The sequence below is a fragment of the Cannabis sativa genome, chromosome X (assembly GCF_029168945.1).
Source record: "Cannabis sativa cultivar Pink pepper isolate KNU-18-1 chromosome X, ASM2916894v1, whole genome shotgun sequence".
In the NCBI taxonomy this organism is placed as follows: Eukaryota; Viridiplantae; Streptophyta; class Magnoliopsida; order Rosales; family Cannabaceae; genus Cannabis; species Cannabis sativa.
This window is the reverse complement of record NC_083610.1, coordinates 79378839-79395424: the sequence shown is the minus strand read 5'-3', so window position 1 is coordinate 79395424 and position 16586 is coordinate 79378839. Positions and strand designations below refer to the sequence as shown.

Sequence of the window (16586 nt, the reverse complement as noted above, 5' to 3'; positions counted from 1 at the left end):
ATAGAATTCATACATTATATATATAATCATGAAATAAATCATGTGAACCATGCAACATAAAATGTTATTTCTGATCTTTATTACAGTAGAACCTCTATTTAAGAATACTCTATTCAAGAATAACCTCTAATTTGTTATAAAAAAATCAAGTCCCGATTTGGGCCAGTTATAAATAAGAATAACCTCTAAATTGTAATTAGTTATACATTTTTTAAGTCTCGTATTAACAAAGTATACCTCTATATAAGAATAATTATATCTTAATAAAATATATACATGTATTTTGTAAATTTATTTATGTAAAATTAATTATTTTATTTTAAATTATAATACATGTATAAAATTATATTTACTCTAAAATATTTCTATTATGATATAGTATTAATGATTATTTATTGTTATTATTGTTACATTGATATTTTTTGGTTTTTTAATTTTTTTTTTCTAATGTAACTCTATTTAGTTATAACCTCCCAATTAGAATATAATTTACTTGGTCCCAAGTGTATTCTTGAATAGAGGTTCTACTGTAATAAGTAAATCTGATTATATTGAAATGAGTTTTATTTAGGGCACAAAACCCAACAGATAGTCCCTCAAATGAAAACCTCAAAACGTTGGATTGGAATCTCATGGACAATAAAGTTGTACCACAGACAAAAGTGAGGTAATTTAAGTGTATTTTTGAGAATACGTTTACTAATTAAATTAAAAAAAAAATATATTAATATGATTTACTAAATTTTAAGTTTAACTACTTATGCGGTGGCGATTGCGGAATGTACGTCATAGAACATATCGAGCATAAGCTATTGGATCTACCATTCGTTGGAGTAGATGATGATCATGTGCCGCTCTTCCGACAGAGATGGGGTATAGATTTATTCTATCAGAACTTGCCATGAACTTTGGGTGTTTCTTTTTATTATATTTGTTGAACAATCTTTACTTGGCTTTTCTTTTTGAACAATCTACTTATCACTAAAATCACTCCATTTTTAATAAAAAAAATTTGTATAACCCGATAGGTCCAATATATGGCCCGATACAAGGTCCGATACTCTTTCTAACTTTTAAATTGTAGTATGGGCTCGATAGGCCTGATGCATTGCTCGACATAGAGCTCGATAGTCTTTCAAAATTTTGAAATTTTAGTTGGGCCCGATATGCTCGATATATGGCCCTGTTTAACGCCCAAATGTGACTTCCACTAGCGGTGGTTGTAGTATAGATCAGGCAGTCGATTCCACAGGGAGGTGATTATGGACAAAAGCGTTAGTAGAAAAATAAAAACAAAAGGTTAATAATAAGTGATAATAGTAACCAATGATTTTGTGATTTTTAATTTGATAATAAATATTAAAAGAAAGCAAATAAATGTATAATCAATAGTAAAAGAGAGAAAGGCTTCAAGAATCATCCATATGCTTGTTTAGCTATTTTGTACCTTTGATTCACAAAGTTGACACAAATCATATAACATTAAAGTTCATTATATTTTGAGTATACAAGTTCTTGAAAATAAAAGAAATAATTTAATCTCATGTAGAACCTAGAAATGACATTATACATCAAGCAATAATGCAATAAAAGATTAAACATAAAACTAAACATAAATATTATTTTTACTAAATGGAAACACATAGAAAGAGCATGACTAATCCTATATATCTTTAGTAAAAATAATGACAAAGAAAATAGAAATAGAGATGGTGGTGATAGTGAAGGAAATGAACATTAATTTTACTTTTCTTAATTTGTAATCACATAGGAAGAGCATGACTAAACCTATATGTTTAGTAAAAGTAAATAAAAATGAACATAAAAGATAGAACAAGATAAATACTACTATTACTACAATCACTAAATAAAAATATATAGAAAGAGCATGACTAAGTCTATATATATATTTAGTATATAATAGCATATATAGTAGTATAGATAGATGAAGAACAAGAAAATAAAAGTGAAATAAAAACTTGCATTACTCAAATAAATATTACATGTGAATCAAAAATACAAAATAACCTCACTTTGCATATGAAATCATCCCTAACCTTCCAAGGAAGATTAGGCCATTATGCTAATCATTCTCATAAAATTTCTAAAGAGAAAAGATGAGAAGAAAAGTTGAGAGACTTTTGCTATAGTTTTTCTACACTAAAAATTACACACCAAAAATTACTAAAATGAGCTCCTATTTATAGAGCCATAAAAGGACTAAAAATAAATAAATAAAAATTTGGGATTATAAAATAAATATTAAGATTAAATTTGACATTTCAAATCAAAAATAAAATTAATATTATTTTTGTTATCATTGTGATTTTGACTTCTACTCTTTGGATGAAGGTTGAGTGTGGAAGACGAAAATAGGGTTGATGATGACCTAGACTTATCATCATTGCATCACATGCTTTGGAAGAGACAAAATTGATGATGAGCTTCATGGGCTAGGCTTAACCTTTTTGGGTTGGGTTGCTTTGGACTTCAACAAAAATGCCATTTTTTTCTTCATTTCTTTTCAACTTTGCTCCTTCCTCTTTCTTTCAACAAAAATACACTTTAATTCCTACAAGAAAGACATAAATTGAATCAAAATCAAATATTTTCATTTATAAAATATATTACAATAATTTCATGAAAATATCAATTAAAACTCAATTTATTTTATCATTTAAAATAAATAAAAGTGTATTTTTAACCACTAATCACAACCCCCAACTAGCTTATTGCTAGTCCCTAGCAATTCAAGCGGAGAAAAAGAATAATCGAGTTGAATAAACAAGTCAAATCACGCAAAAATATCCAAGCATTTTCAAAATATTAGTAGAGAGTTAAAGATTGCTATCAGTGTTATTTCAGTTGTAACAACAGAGTTGTGTGTGTATGCACCAAACTGTATTTATTTTATTTCAAGTCTTAACACAAATAGTATCGAAAAATCTCAAAAGTGTAAAGGTCTCAACTCCCATTTTTTTCACGGGTATTGAAAGTATTTATATTGGAAGGGTGACACTCTTTGGAGTTGGAAATGTAACAATTAACGCACAAATGAGAGAGGATAAACTTTTTAGGACAAGCAATTTGAACAAATATTGATCACAAGATAGACATATCAAACCAATAGAATTCAAATGACAAACAACCTTTGGGATTTACATGAAAAACTCACAAAATAAAGAGCCAACTAACTAACTAATAAATAAAGGAATATAATAACAATTTTTTTTTTCTTTAGAGAGACATGTGATGCTTCTCTTTTTTTTTTTTAATTAAAATAAACTAACATGATTTTTTTTTTTAGATATGGAAAGAATGGAGGAAAATAGAAATAAAATGATATTACTTTTGTTATTTTTATTTATTTTTTATTTTTTTCTTCTCAAAAAAAAAAGATGGAGACTACTTGAAAATCAAAATAAAATGATGTTGCTCTTGTTCTTTTTTTTTTTCATTATATATATTTTTTTGATGATTTTTTTTTTTTTTGATTTGATGATTTTTTTTTTTTTTTTACTTTTTTTTTTCTTCTTCTCCTTTTTTTTTTTTTGACAAGAGACAACATATAAAAATAAAGATATAAAGAAATACAATAAAGTTACAAAGAAATAAACACAAAGGCTCTTTTGACAATAAATTAATCCCTCTAGTAAATGTCATGTTTGAAATTTCAAAAGTTTAACTTTACCAACTCAAATGATCAATGAAAGTTTAAAAAGTTATTTTCTCAACTCTCACAACTCACCAAAAATGAAAAACTTTACACTCAAAATTTTTCTTAACTATATGTGTTTACAACCATTTTACCACATGTTTAAAAAGTGCACAAAAGAACTCTGAAAATCACAACTTGGTAACAAAATATAGCAAATATTGACTCAAACTGTAATTTTACTATCATGCTTGGATAATTTTGAAAAAAATTGACTTAAAAAATTCAACAAGACAATTACAATTCTCTAAATGAACGCTCACCAGAGCTCACCACCCCCAACTCAAAATTAGACAGTGTCCTCAATGTCACAAAAAATATGAAATGAAAAAGATAGGGAAAAGAGTACACCTGATCGACGATAATATGCACGTGGTGAGAGTGGAGATAACCTGATAACAGTAACCCAAAACAAACATAGAAAATACAAAAATACAAAAACACAAAACAAAAATAAAAATAAAATAAAATACTATAATATATAGATAGGGAAAATAAACAGTCAGAGTGTATAATCTAGGTCCTCAAGAAGGACCTCTTCAACAAGGCTCACACTCTCAATGTAATGTTTCAGTCTCTGGCCATTGACTCTAAAATTCTCCCATCGGTTGGGTCCTTGACTTCAACAGAACCGTTGGGGAATACTTGTTTCACCACATATGGACCAGTCCACCTCGATCTCAACTTACCGGGGTGGAGATGCAAACGAGAATCGTACAAATGTACTTTTTGATTCGGCTCAAAATGTTTTCTTAGGATCTGTTTATCATGAGCAACTTTCAACTTTGCTTTGTAGATCCTAGAATTATCGTAAGCATCATTTCTCAACTCCTCAATTTCAGACAATTGAAGTTTTCGGTTCATACCTGCCGCACGTAGATCGAAGTTCAAGGCCTTAATAGCCCAATAAGCTTTGTGCTCAAGTTCGACAGGTAAATGACATGCTTTCCCATAGACAAGCTGATAAGGAGACATCCCAAGAGGGGACTTGTAAGCAGTGCGATATGCCCAAAGTGCATCTTGAAGACGTGTTGACCAATCTTTGCGGTCGGGATTTACCGTCTTTTCAAGAATGTTTTTGATCTCCCTATTAGCTAGCTCAGCTTGACCATTGGTTTGTGGATGATAGGCATTTGCAACTTTGTGAAGTACACCGTACTTTCGCATAAGAGCCTCAAAAGATCGGTTGCAAAAATGAGTGCCTTGATCACTAATGATAGCGCGAGGGGTACCAAACCTCGATAACACATTTTCTTTTAAGAATTTCACAACAGTCACGTTATCATTATTTCGACAAGGTATCGCCTTGACCCATTTTGAAACATAATCCACAGCAAGAAGGATGTAAAGGTAACCAAAAGAAGGTGGAAATGGTCCCATAAAGTCTATCCCCCAACAATCAAATACTTCGATGACAAGAATTGGGTTCAAGGGCATCACGTGCCGACGGGACAAGGAGCCTAACTTTTGGCACCTTACACAAGAGCGACAAAAATCATTGGTGTCTTTGAACAAAGTGGGCCAGTAAAGACCGCATTGTAAGATTTTTGCAGCGGTTTTCTTCACAGAAAAGTGACCACCACAAGCATCATTGTGGCAAAAATTTAGCACACTAGACACCTCATCATCGGGAATGCATTTTCGCATAATCTGGTCGGGACAATACTTGAATAAGTATGGATCATCCCAAAAGAAATTTCGCACCTCGACCAAGAATTTGCGTTTGTCTTGTGAACTCCACTCAGAAGGGAGCTCACCAGTTACTAAGTAGTTAACAATGTGCGCATACCACGCTAACTTAGTAACAACGAATAATTGTTCATCAGGGAAATCATCATGAATAGGTGGGCCATCAGCGGGATCACTAAATTCAAGTCGGGACAAGTGATCCGCGACTACATTTTCAACACATTTCTTGTCTTTGATTGTTATGTCAAATTCTTGCAAGAGAAGGATCCACCTTATTAAGCGTGCCTTAGCATCCTTTTTGGAAAGGAGGTACTTAAGGGCGGAGTGATCGGTGAAGATCGTAATAGGTGATCCAATCAGGTAAGCTCGAAATTTGTCAAGAGCAAAGACAACGACAAGCAACTCTTTTTCAGTTGTGGAATAGTTCATTTGAGCACTATTAAGAGTTCTACTTGCATAATAGACAACAAAAAGTTTCCCCTCCCTTCGTTGTCCAAGAACAGCTCCAACAACAAAATTATTGGCATCACACATGATTTCAAAAGGAAGACTCCAATCGGGTGATTGAATAATGGGAGCAGAAGTGAGTAAATTCACAAGTGTTTAGAAGGACTCCTCACACTTTGGGGTCCACTCAAAAGTAGCATCTTTGGCTAGGAGGTTGCATAATGGACGAGAAATCATTAAAAAATTCTTTATGAACCTCCTATAAAAACCAGCATGGCCAAGAAATGACCGAATTTCTTTGACAGTCTTAGGGGTAGGAAGTTTAGAGATGATGTCAATTTTAGATTGATCAACCTCAATCCCTTTTTCAGAAATAATGTGGCCTAAGACAATTCCAGAAGATACCATAAAATGACACTTTTCCCAATTAAGCACAAGACCTTTCTCGATGCAACGTTTCAAAACAGCCTCAAGATTGAGAAGGCATGCGTCAAAAGATTTTCCAAAGACGATTAAGTCATCCATATAAACTTCCATGGTGTTTTCAATCATGTCACTAAAAATGCTCATCATGCATCTTTGGAAAGTAGCTGGTGCATTACACAGTCCAAATGGCATACGCCGGAAAGCATATGTTCCAAAAGGGCAAGTGAAAGTTGTCTTCTCTTGGTCCTCTAATGCAATCTCAATCTGATAGTAACCTAAATAACCATCGAGAAAGCAATAGAAAGGATGACCAGCTACGCGCTCAAGAATTTGATCAATGAATGGGAGCGGAAAATGATCTTTACGGGAGGCGGCATTCAATTTTCGATAATCAATGCACATGCGCCAACCCGTCACAGTTTTGGTGGGAACAAGGGCCCCTTTGTCATTTTGGACAACAGTAACACCTGATTTCTTAGGTACTACCTGAACTGGACTGACCCATTTGCTGTCGGCCACCGGGTAAATGATAGCAGCATCAAGAAGTTTTAACACTTCATTTTTCACCACTTCTTTCATTGGTGGGTTCAGTCTTCTTTGAGGGTCCCTTCGTGGGATAGCTTCTTCTTTTAGATTAATTCGATTGGTGCAAATTCGAGGGCTAATACCTTTGATATCAGCAAACGTCCAACCTATCGCAAGTTTGTATTTTCGCAGTAGCTCGAGTAACTGCAATTCTTGAGAAAGTTGAAGGTCGGACGAGATGATAACTGGAAAGGTTTGGCCATCTCCCAGAAAAACATGTTTCAAACCCTTTGGAAGTTGGTTCAGTTGAACATTGAGAGGTTCTTCGGCAGAAGCTTTTAGCGTTTCCCTCTCACGAGGTAATGCTTCAAAATGTGGCTTCCAAAATTTCTTCCCTCTGTTTTGTGTGTCCAATTGATCAACGGTAGCAAGAGCGGACTCAACAAAACTGGGATTTTCATTTTCAAGGCGAGAGAGGAGTTCATCAAGATTAACGAAATTTCTTTGCAATTGAATCTCTTCAGAAACAAGATTGTCAATCATGAATGTTTGATGACATTCTTCATCCTCTTGAAGTTGTTTCCCAATGTGAAAAATGTTGACCTCAAGTGTCATATTTCCAAATGATATTTTCATTAGACCATTACGACAATTGATCAAAGCATTTGCAGTGGCAAGGAATGGTCTTCCAAGGATGATGGGAATTTTGGATTCCATGTTGACAACAGATTGAGTATCTAGAACAAGGAAGTCCACGGGATAATAGAATTTCTCAATTTGAACAAGAAAATCCTCAACGATACCCCGAGGCTTTTTGATAGACCGGTCAGCAAGCTGCAGCACAACAGATGTTGGCTTCATTTCTCCAAGACCAAGTTGCGAGTACACAGAGTAAGGCATGAGATTCACACTCGCGCCAAGGTCGAGGCTTTTTGATAGACCGGTCAGCAAGCTGCAGCACAACAGATGTTGGCTTCATTTCTCCAAGACCAAGTTGCGAGTACACAGAGTAAGGCATGAGATTCACACTCGCGCCAAGGTCAAGCAAAGCTTGGCTGACTTCATGAGTCCCAATTTGGCATGAAATGGTGGGACAACCAGGATCTTTGTATTTTGGCGGTGTCTTTTGTTCGATCACCGCACTCACTTGTTCAGTCAAGAAAGCAGTCTTCTTGACATGGTGCTTTCTCTTAGCAGTGCACAAGTCCTTGATGATTTTGGCATAAGCTGGCACTTGTTTTATGATATGAAGCAAATGAAGATTAATCTTCACTTGTGTCAAGTGCTCAAGGAGTTCGGCTCGGTTTTCAGGAATTTTCCCAACAGGTCTAAGAGCCTGGGGAAATGGTACTTTTGCTTGAGCATTTATCGGTGCACTGTCAGGGGTAACTTTTGAATTTGAAGTAGTGGTTTTGATGGATGGATCTTCCAAAGCTTTACCACTTCTTGTTGTGATGGCGTTAACCCCTTTAACGATGGGATCATTAGAGGTGGAGGTTTCAGCCATATGTTGCCCTTGTGCATTGAATTGAGGTTGGGAAGGAAGTCTGCCTTTCTCAGAAATAGCTAAGGATGTGTTCAATTTTGAAAATTGACTTTTTATTTCTTGGACATCTTCCTTTAATTGGCGATTGATTTTGGTTTGTTCCTCAATGAATGCATGAATGGTATTTTCAAGGGAGTTTCCTTGTTGTTGAGCATGGTATTGAGGTGCATGATATGCCTTTGGAGGTTGAGCTTGATTCTCATTTCTCCATTGTCCTCCAGATGTTTGACCTTGGTTGGAATTATCTCTCCAACTGAAATTCGGGTGGTTTCTCCAACCAGGGTTGTACGCATGGGAGAATGGCTTGTTATATTGCCCTAAGGCATTGCATTGCTCCTCATGAACCCCCTTCATTTCCTTGTAAACTAAGCAGTCCTTAGCTAAATGGTCATTTTCTCCACAAACGAAACAAGGTTCGAGTGGTCTGGATTGTGCTTGGGCAACCATGCACCCTTTTTGGCCATCTTTAGTCGTAAGGATTTCAATTTGCTTTTTTAAAGATTCGACTTGGGCCTTTAAGCTGTCCTCTTCCCGAAGTTGGTAAATCCCAGCTGGTCTATTTCTGTTGGTGCTTTCAGCAGCACTTGGACCAGTCCATGTGTGAGATTTTTCAGCAAGCTCAATGAGAAACTCAAGAGCTTCTTCGGTTTCCTTTTGAAGGAACTCACCGTTGCACATCATTTCTACGAACTGGCGCTCACGACTTGTGAGGCCTTCATAGAAGTAGCTGACGATGCGCCAACTCTCGTACCCGTGGTGTGGACACTGACTTAAGAGATCTTTAAATCTCTCCCAGACTTGATAGAACGTTTCATTGTCTTTTTGGGAAAATGTTGAGATTTGTCTTTTCAAACTGTTGGTCTTATGGACAGGGAAATATTTAACAAAAAATGTTTTGGTCATTTCTTCCCATGTTCCGATAGACCTAGATCTCAAAGAATACAACCAACTTTTAGCTTTATCCTTCAAGGAGAAGGGAAAAAACTTTAAGCGTGCAGCATCATTGATGGTTGCTCGGTCATAAAAAGTGTCAACAACTTCCTCAAATTCCCTAATATGCACATATGGATTTTCATTTTCTATTCCATGAAAAGTTGGCAAAAGTTGAATAATGCCGGGTTTGACACCAAGACTTGGCATATTAGGTGGAAATATGAAGCATGATGGTATGGAAGTTTGGGTGGGGTGAAGGTAATCATTAAGTGTTCTCTGTTGTATTTCATTATTATTATTCATTGCGAAAGGATTACCGATTATCGTGTGAATGGGAGAAGGAGTAGTGGATGGATTGGACGAAGTTTCACTAGAAGTGGTTTCGTCAGAAGAAGAGTTACTCATCCACTCTTGTTTGCTTTTTTTTTTTTCAAATATATTTAATTTTTTTTGTTCAACTTGTTCCGAGGTTACTTTGGAGGTTTTTAGAATGGTCCTTCACAACTTACTAGAACTCCCCGGGGTTACCAGGTAAGTGTGAAGGGTTCACTAACCTTTTCGACCAAAGACCTTTCTAAGCAAAAATGAGTTGCTTATTTTTGATAAAACAAGGTTGTTTTTGTTATAGTAAATAGCACAAAAATGTAATATTACAATGATTAACACAAAAATGTTCCCAGGCCAATTGGAAAGGTTGTCAAGGTACCGCTTCGTCCCAACCTTGCCTAGACGACCGAGAGGTTCCCAGGTAAGGTGGAGGGTACACTAACACAAACCTTATTTAAAAACCAATCTTTCTAGACAGAACAATCTTGGTTTGTGTCATATACAATATTACACCGTTGTCCCAAATACTAAGCGTTTTATGAAAGAATTGTTAGAGCTTACTTTTTTTTTTTTTTACAATTTTTTTTAGAGGGCTTAAATGCTAAGAGTAGTAAGAATAAGACAAATAAAACACTAATGAAGAAAGAAAACAATAACTAAATATAGATAATCATGCTAAACAAAAATTAAGTAAAAAATAAAGGGAATAGACTTTTTTTTTTGTCAAGAAAAAAAAAATTATACTTTTAAAACTAAATACAACAAGATGTTAACTATTTTTTTTTTCAAGAAATCATTTCTGATAAGGAAGATCGGATAAAACCGCAACCTTAGAGCATACTTTGAATTCTTGGTAATTTTTTTTTTTTTACAAATATTTACACAACATAAGACAATATTCACAAGAAAATAAAATGTAACAAAAAAAAAAAGTTACTAACCTCTTGATTGTAGATTTCACTAGCTTTCGAAAAATTACTTCCCCGGCAACGGCGCCAAAATTTGTTTAACGCCCAAATGTGACTTCCACTAGCGGTGGTTGTAGTATAGATCGGGCGGTCGATTCCACAAGGAGGTGATTATGGACAAAAGCGTTAGTAGAAAAATAAAAACAAAAGGTTAATAATAAGTGATAATAGTAACCAATGATTTTGTGATTTTTAATTTGATAATAAATATTAAAAGAAAGCAAATAAATGTGTAAACAAAGTATTTTAAATTATAATACATGTATAAAATTATATTAACAAAGTATACCTCTATATAAGAATAATTATATCTTAATAAAATATATACATGTATTTTGTAAATTTATTTATGTAAAATTAATTATTTTATTTTAAATTATAATACATGTATAAAATTATATTTACTCTAAAATATTTCTATTATGATATAGTATTAATGATTATTTATTGTTATTATTGTTACATTGATATTTTTTGGTTTTTTAATTTTTTTTTTCTAATGTAACTCTATTTAGTTATATCCTCCCAATTAGAATATAATTTACTTGGTCCCAAGTGTATTCTTGAATAGAGGTTCTACTGTAATAAGTAAATCTGATTATATTGAAATGAGTTTTATTTAGGGCACAAAACCCAACAGATGGTCCCTCAAATGAAAACCTCTAAAAGCCAAGTCAAAACGTTGGATTGGAATCTCATGGACAATAAAGTTGTACCACAGACAAAAGCGAGGTAATTTAAGTGTATTTTTGAGAATATGTTTACTAATTAAATTAAAAAAATTATTAATATGATTTACTAAATTTTAAGTTTAACTACTTATGCGGTGGCGATTGCGGAATGTACGTCATAGAACATATCGAGCATAAGCTATTGGATCTACCATTCGTTGGAGTAGATGATGATCATGTGCCGCTCTTCCGACAGAGATGGGGTATAGATTTATTCTATCAGAACTTGCCATGAACTTTGGGTGTTTCTTTTTATTATATTTGTTGAACAATCTTTACTTGGCTTTTCTTTTTGAACAATCTACTTATCACTAAAATCACTCCATTTTTAATAAAAAAAATTTGTATAACCCGATAGGTCCAATATATGGCCCGATACAAGGTCCGATACTCTTTTTAACTTTTAAATTGTAGTATGGGCTCGATAGGCCTGATGCATTGCTCGACATAAGAGCTCGATAGTCTTTCAAAATTTTGAAATTTTAGTTGGGCCCGATATGCTCGATATATGGCCCTGTTTAACGCCCAAATGTGACTTCCACTAGCGGTGGTTGTAGTATAGATCGGGCAGTCGATTCCACAGGGAGGTGATTATGGACAAAAGCGTTAGTAGAAAAATAAAAACAAAAGGTTAATAATAAGTGATAATAGTAACCAATGATTTTGTGATTTTTAATTTGATAATAAATATTAAAAGAAAGCAAATAAATGTATAATCAATAGTAAAAGAGAGAAAGGCTTCAAGAATCATCCATATGCTTGTTTAGCTATTTTGTACCTTTGATTCACAAAGTTGACACAAATCATATAACATTAAAGTTCATTATATTTTGAGTATACAAGTTCTTGAAAATAAAAGAAATAATTTAATCTCATGTAGAACCTAGAAATGACATTATACATCAAACAATAATGCAATAAAAGATTAAACATAAAACTAAACATAAATATTATTTTTACTAAATGGAAACACATAGAAAGAGCATGACTAATCCTATATATCTTTAGTAAAAATAATGACAAAGAAAATAGAAATAGAGATGGTGGTGATAGTGAAGGAAATGAACATTAATTTTACTTTTTTTAATTTTTAATCACATAGGAAGAGCATGACTAAACCTATATGTTTAGTAAAAGTAAATAAAAATGAACATAAAATATAGAACAAGATAAATACTACTATTACTACAATCACTAAATAAAAATATATAGAAAGAGCATGACTAAGTCTATATATATTTAGTATATAATAGCATATATAGTAGTATAGATGGATGAAGAACAAGAAAATAAAAATGAAATAAAAACTTGCATTACTCAAATAAATATTACATGTGAATCAAAGATACAAAATAACCTCACTTTGCATATGAAATCATCCCTAACCTTCCAAGGAAGATTAGGCCATTATGCTAATCATTCTCATAAAATTTCTAAAGAGAAAAGATGAGAAGAAAAGTTGAGAGAATTTTGCTATAGTTTTTCTACACTAAAAATTACACACCAAAAATTACTAAAATGAGCTCCTATTTATAGAGCCATAAAATGACTAAAAATAAATAAATAAAAATTTGGGATTATAAAATAAATATTAAGATTAAATTTGACATTTCAAATCAAAAATAAAATTAATATTATTTTTGTTATCATTGTGATTTTGACTTCTACTCTTTGGATGAAGGTTGAGTGTGGAAGACGAAAATAGGGTTGATGATGACCTAGACTTATCATCATTGCATCACATGCTTTGGAAGAGACAAAATTGATGATGAGCTTCATGGGCTAGGCTTAACCTTTTTGGGTTGGGTTGCTTTGGACTTCAACAAAAATGTCATTTTTTTCTTCATTTCTTTTCAACTTTGCTCCTTATCAAAATCAAATATTTTCATTTATAAAATATATTACAATAATTTCATGAAAATATCAATTAAAACTCAATTTATTTTATCATTTAAAATAAATAAAAGTGTATTTTTAACCACTAATCAGGCCCAATACAGTGTCCAATGCTATTTCCAAATTATAAAATGCAGTATGAGCCTGATGGGTCCGATGTAGTACCCAATTTAGAGCCCTATAGTCTTGAGAAATTTATAGTTTTAGTCTAGGTCCGATATATGGTCCGATAGGTCCTCAAAGGATGTCCAGAAATCAAATCGGACCAACATCGGGTGCATTTGACCTACATCGGGCTAGTGATATTTTACATACAAAAATTTACAGGAGCTATATGAAAACCTGTTTATGCCACAAATGATAATGTTTAACAAAGTCCAATAATAATTCAACAAGAATACATAATAGTACAACACATAATAATATGACTAAATTTAACATTCATTTTTAACATCAGTAGCTGCAAGACTTTCTATTGTGCCCTTGCCACCACACTTGCTACATATTCATTTTATCACAATCCTTTCACCATTACAAGCAGTTCAGTTTGACTTAATTCTTCAAACCTTGAGTCGCCCTACTGGTTTCTTCTCAACAAGCACTCCAACTGTCATGTTCTTTATGTCATCAGGCAACTTCGAATCATCCTCGTCATAAACTGGCATAATTGTGCCTTCATATGTGCTCCTCCAATATTTTGTTGTGTAATATGGTGAGCATAGTGTGTACATGCTAATACGTTATTGTTGAGCTGCAGTACATGCATGAGGACAAGGAAACTTCATGATTTGGAACAAGCCGCAAGTGCAAGTTTGTTCTTACAAGTCCACTATGACACCAATCTCAATTGATCCTCCAGGGTGGACATTCAATGTGTAAGGTTCACATGTGTCAACGTTCAAATACCGAGATTTCTCAAATCGCAATGCCAAGTCCTCCTCCATTTTTAGTGCTAGGGTCTTCGTCCACTAGTCATCTTTTTCTTTTTGCGTAGCAAACTACTGTTGGACTTTAGACCTCAGGAATGCTACACAAGCAGTGATCAAAAACTCTCTTGCATCCTTAGTTGTGTTGTTGAAGCTCTCAGCACAGTTACTCGTCATGACATTGTAACATACCCCTGGAAAGTACGATCGAATCTATTTCTCAAATCCAATTTCCTTATGATATAATGCAACCACAACATTCATTGTCTAAATCTTTTCAAATTATCTTTGAAACTCTATTTTTGAATATGTGTAGGCACATGTGTACATATAATTCGTGAAGACGCCAGTCTTGAACTTGTGGTTGACGCTCATAGTAATATGGTGGTAGCATGCACCGTGGTGTATATTAAGGAACACGAGCTCTAAAGCATGAACAATGCTTTGATGCCTATCTGATATGAAGGCTAAGTTCTTAACATCACCAACCGCTTCTTTCAATTTTCTCATAAAATAGGTCTAAGAGTTTTGGTTTTTACTATCAACTACCGCGAAAGCTATCGAAAAAATGTGGCTGCCTGCATCTAGTGCCACTGCACACAATATTTGCCCACCACACCTAGTCTTTAAGAAAGACCCCTAAACGCATACAACAAGCCGACCAAACCTAAACCCACGCCTACAAGGACCCAGCGAGAAGAAACAATACTTGAAGCGACCACGCTCTACCACAAAATCCGTTATGGTACTTGGATTTCTCAACTTTAGCATGTGCAAGTAACCAGGTAATTTTGAGTATGAATCTTCAAGTGTATGTCGAACTAGGTGTAGTGCCTTCTCTCTACACCTCCAAGCCTTTTCATAACTCATTTGGATCCCAAAATCCTTGTGCATATATTTCCTTATATCAGTGGCCAAATGATCTGAGCCGTCAGTTGCGAATTTATCATTAATTAGGTGGGCAACTATCAAAGGTGATACTTCACAGTTATCTTTCCTTGAAATTAAGGGAACATTTATGTACATTTTGAAATTTAGTCACCTCAAACATGTTAGAAAGTACGTTCTTCTTCACTCTTAATCTCCACCTACAATTTGTATCCTTACATGTAACGTACCAAACAACAGTACCAGACTTCCTTACGAAGTAGTCGAATCCTTTCTTCATTGCATACAAGCCAACAACCATCTTTAAATGATCTTTGTCTCTAAAACCTCTCCTAGATGTAACTCTCCACCTGGTGTGCCACCCATAGGTATGATACTCGATGTCTTCTTTTATAAATATTTTCTCCTTGAATTTACCGTAACTTGTCAAAGAAGAAAATGGATTGCTAAATCTAGTATCATTGGTCCCTCTAACATCATTAGGACCTCTACCGTCAGTAGTTCCTCCAACTTCACTAGTTCTTCTACCATCACTAGGACTTCTAGCATCAATGGTTCCCCTAGCGCCATCTAGAAGACTACTCTAGTACCAGGTATTTGGCGATTTTTTCTATGGGGCATTCTTTTCTGTGTCGGTTGCCTAGGGGGTATTTGGTACGATAGTGGAGTCAAGTTCAAAGCTACAACAATAGGGACCTCTGTATTTTGGTTGTCTCTTACATCATCATTGCCTTCAGCATACTATTTAGGGTCTGAACCATCATAAAATCATCATGAAAGGGCATTTGTGCTATAATGTCAGTTGTCGGCATCATAGTCTATAATTTAGGTAACACATCGACCACTAACACCTCTGGATTTGTTTATGGGATAAAACTCCCAACCTTTCTACGAGTATCCTTAACAGTACTTGGTGTGGGACTAGGATCGATACAAACATTCTTCTTCTTCTAAAGTCACAAACAATGGAACAAATTCATCTGGTTTTTTTTTTTGGCAAGCATAGACAAAAATAACCTTACACGCTTATCATTTCTAATAATTTCAGGGCGATACATTAAGCTTTTGATGTACTTGTAATTCACTTTCAATTTTACGTCATACTGCACTTTGTCAACATTGAGTTCTTCTTACAAAAGATCAACTAAATGTGAGTAGCTTACGTTCGTATCAATCTCAAATGTCAAATTTTTGGCTCAGTTAAAAACCAATCTCTACCCTGAAGCTCCCAAACACCATTATACATAACAAACGTAAAAATAGTTGAACCAGTCACAAAAATAAAAAAAAAAAACACCATTACAAATTTAAAACAAAAATCTAACAGAAAAGTGATAAAAAGGTCCTTAAAAAGCCATAAATCTATAAAGCATCGGACCCAGTCGGACACCATCGAGCCTATAATCGAACCCATCAATCCCAGATTTAGGTCCAAGCAAACCATTAGACCCATCAGGCCTATATTTAGACCCATCAGTCCTAGATTTAGGTCCTAGACTAACATCGATCATGTATCGGGCCTATCGGGCCCATCAACCCTACCGTTAGGTCTAAGTTGACCATCGAACT

General features: G+C 34.1%; 1 protein-coding gene and 1 non-coding gene across 2 annotated transcripts; one reads left to right on the top strand and one right to left on the bottom strand.

Moving 5' to 3' along the window:
* Nucleotides 1-7628: 7628 nt before the first annotated feature.
* Nucleotides 7629-9686, bottom strand: LOC133032384 (uncharacterized). The gene has a single exon (XM_061106313.1). The coding sequence runs from the start codon at nucleotides 9684-9686 to the stop codon at nucleotides 7629-7631; it is 2058 nt and encodes a 685-aa protein (XP_060962296.1).
* LOC115715438 (small nucleolar RNA R71) lies at nucleotides 9097-9203 on the top strand. Its single transcript, XR_004011309.2, has one exon. It is a non-coding gene; the product is annotated as a small nucleolar RNA R71 (small nucleolar RNA).
* Nucleotides 9687-16586: the final 6900 nt, after the last annotated feature.

Coding starts and splice junctions, on each gene's coding strand:
- LOC133032384 (XM_061106313.1), bottom strand. CDS start 9,686: ATGAGTAACTCTTCTTCTGACGAAACCACTTCTAGTGAAACTTCGTCC.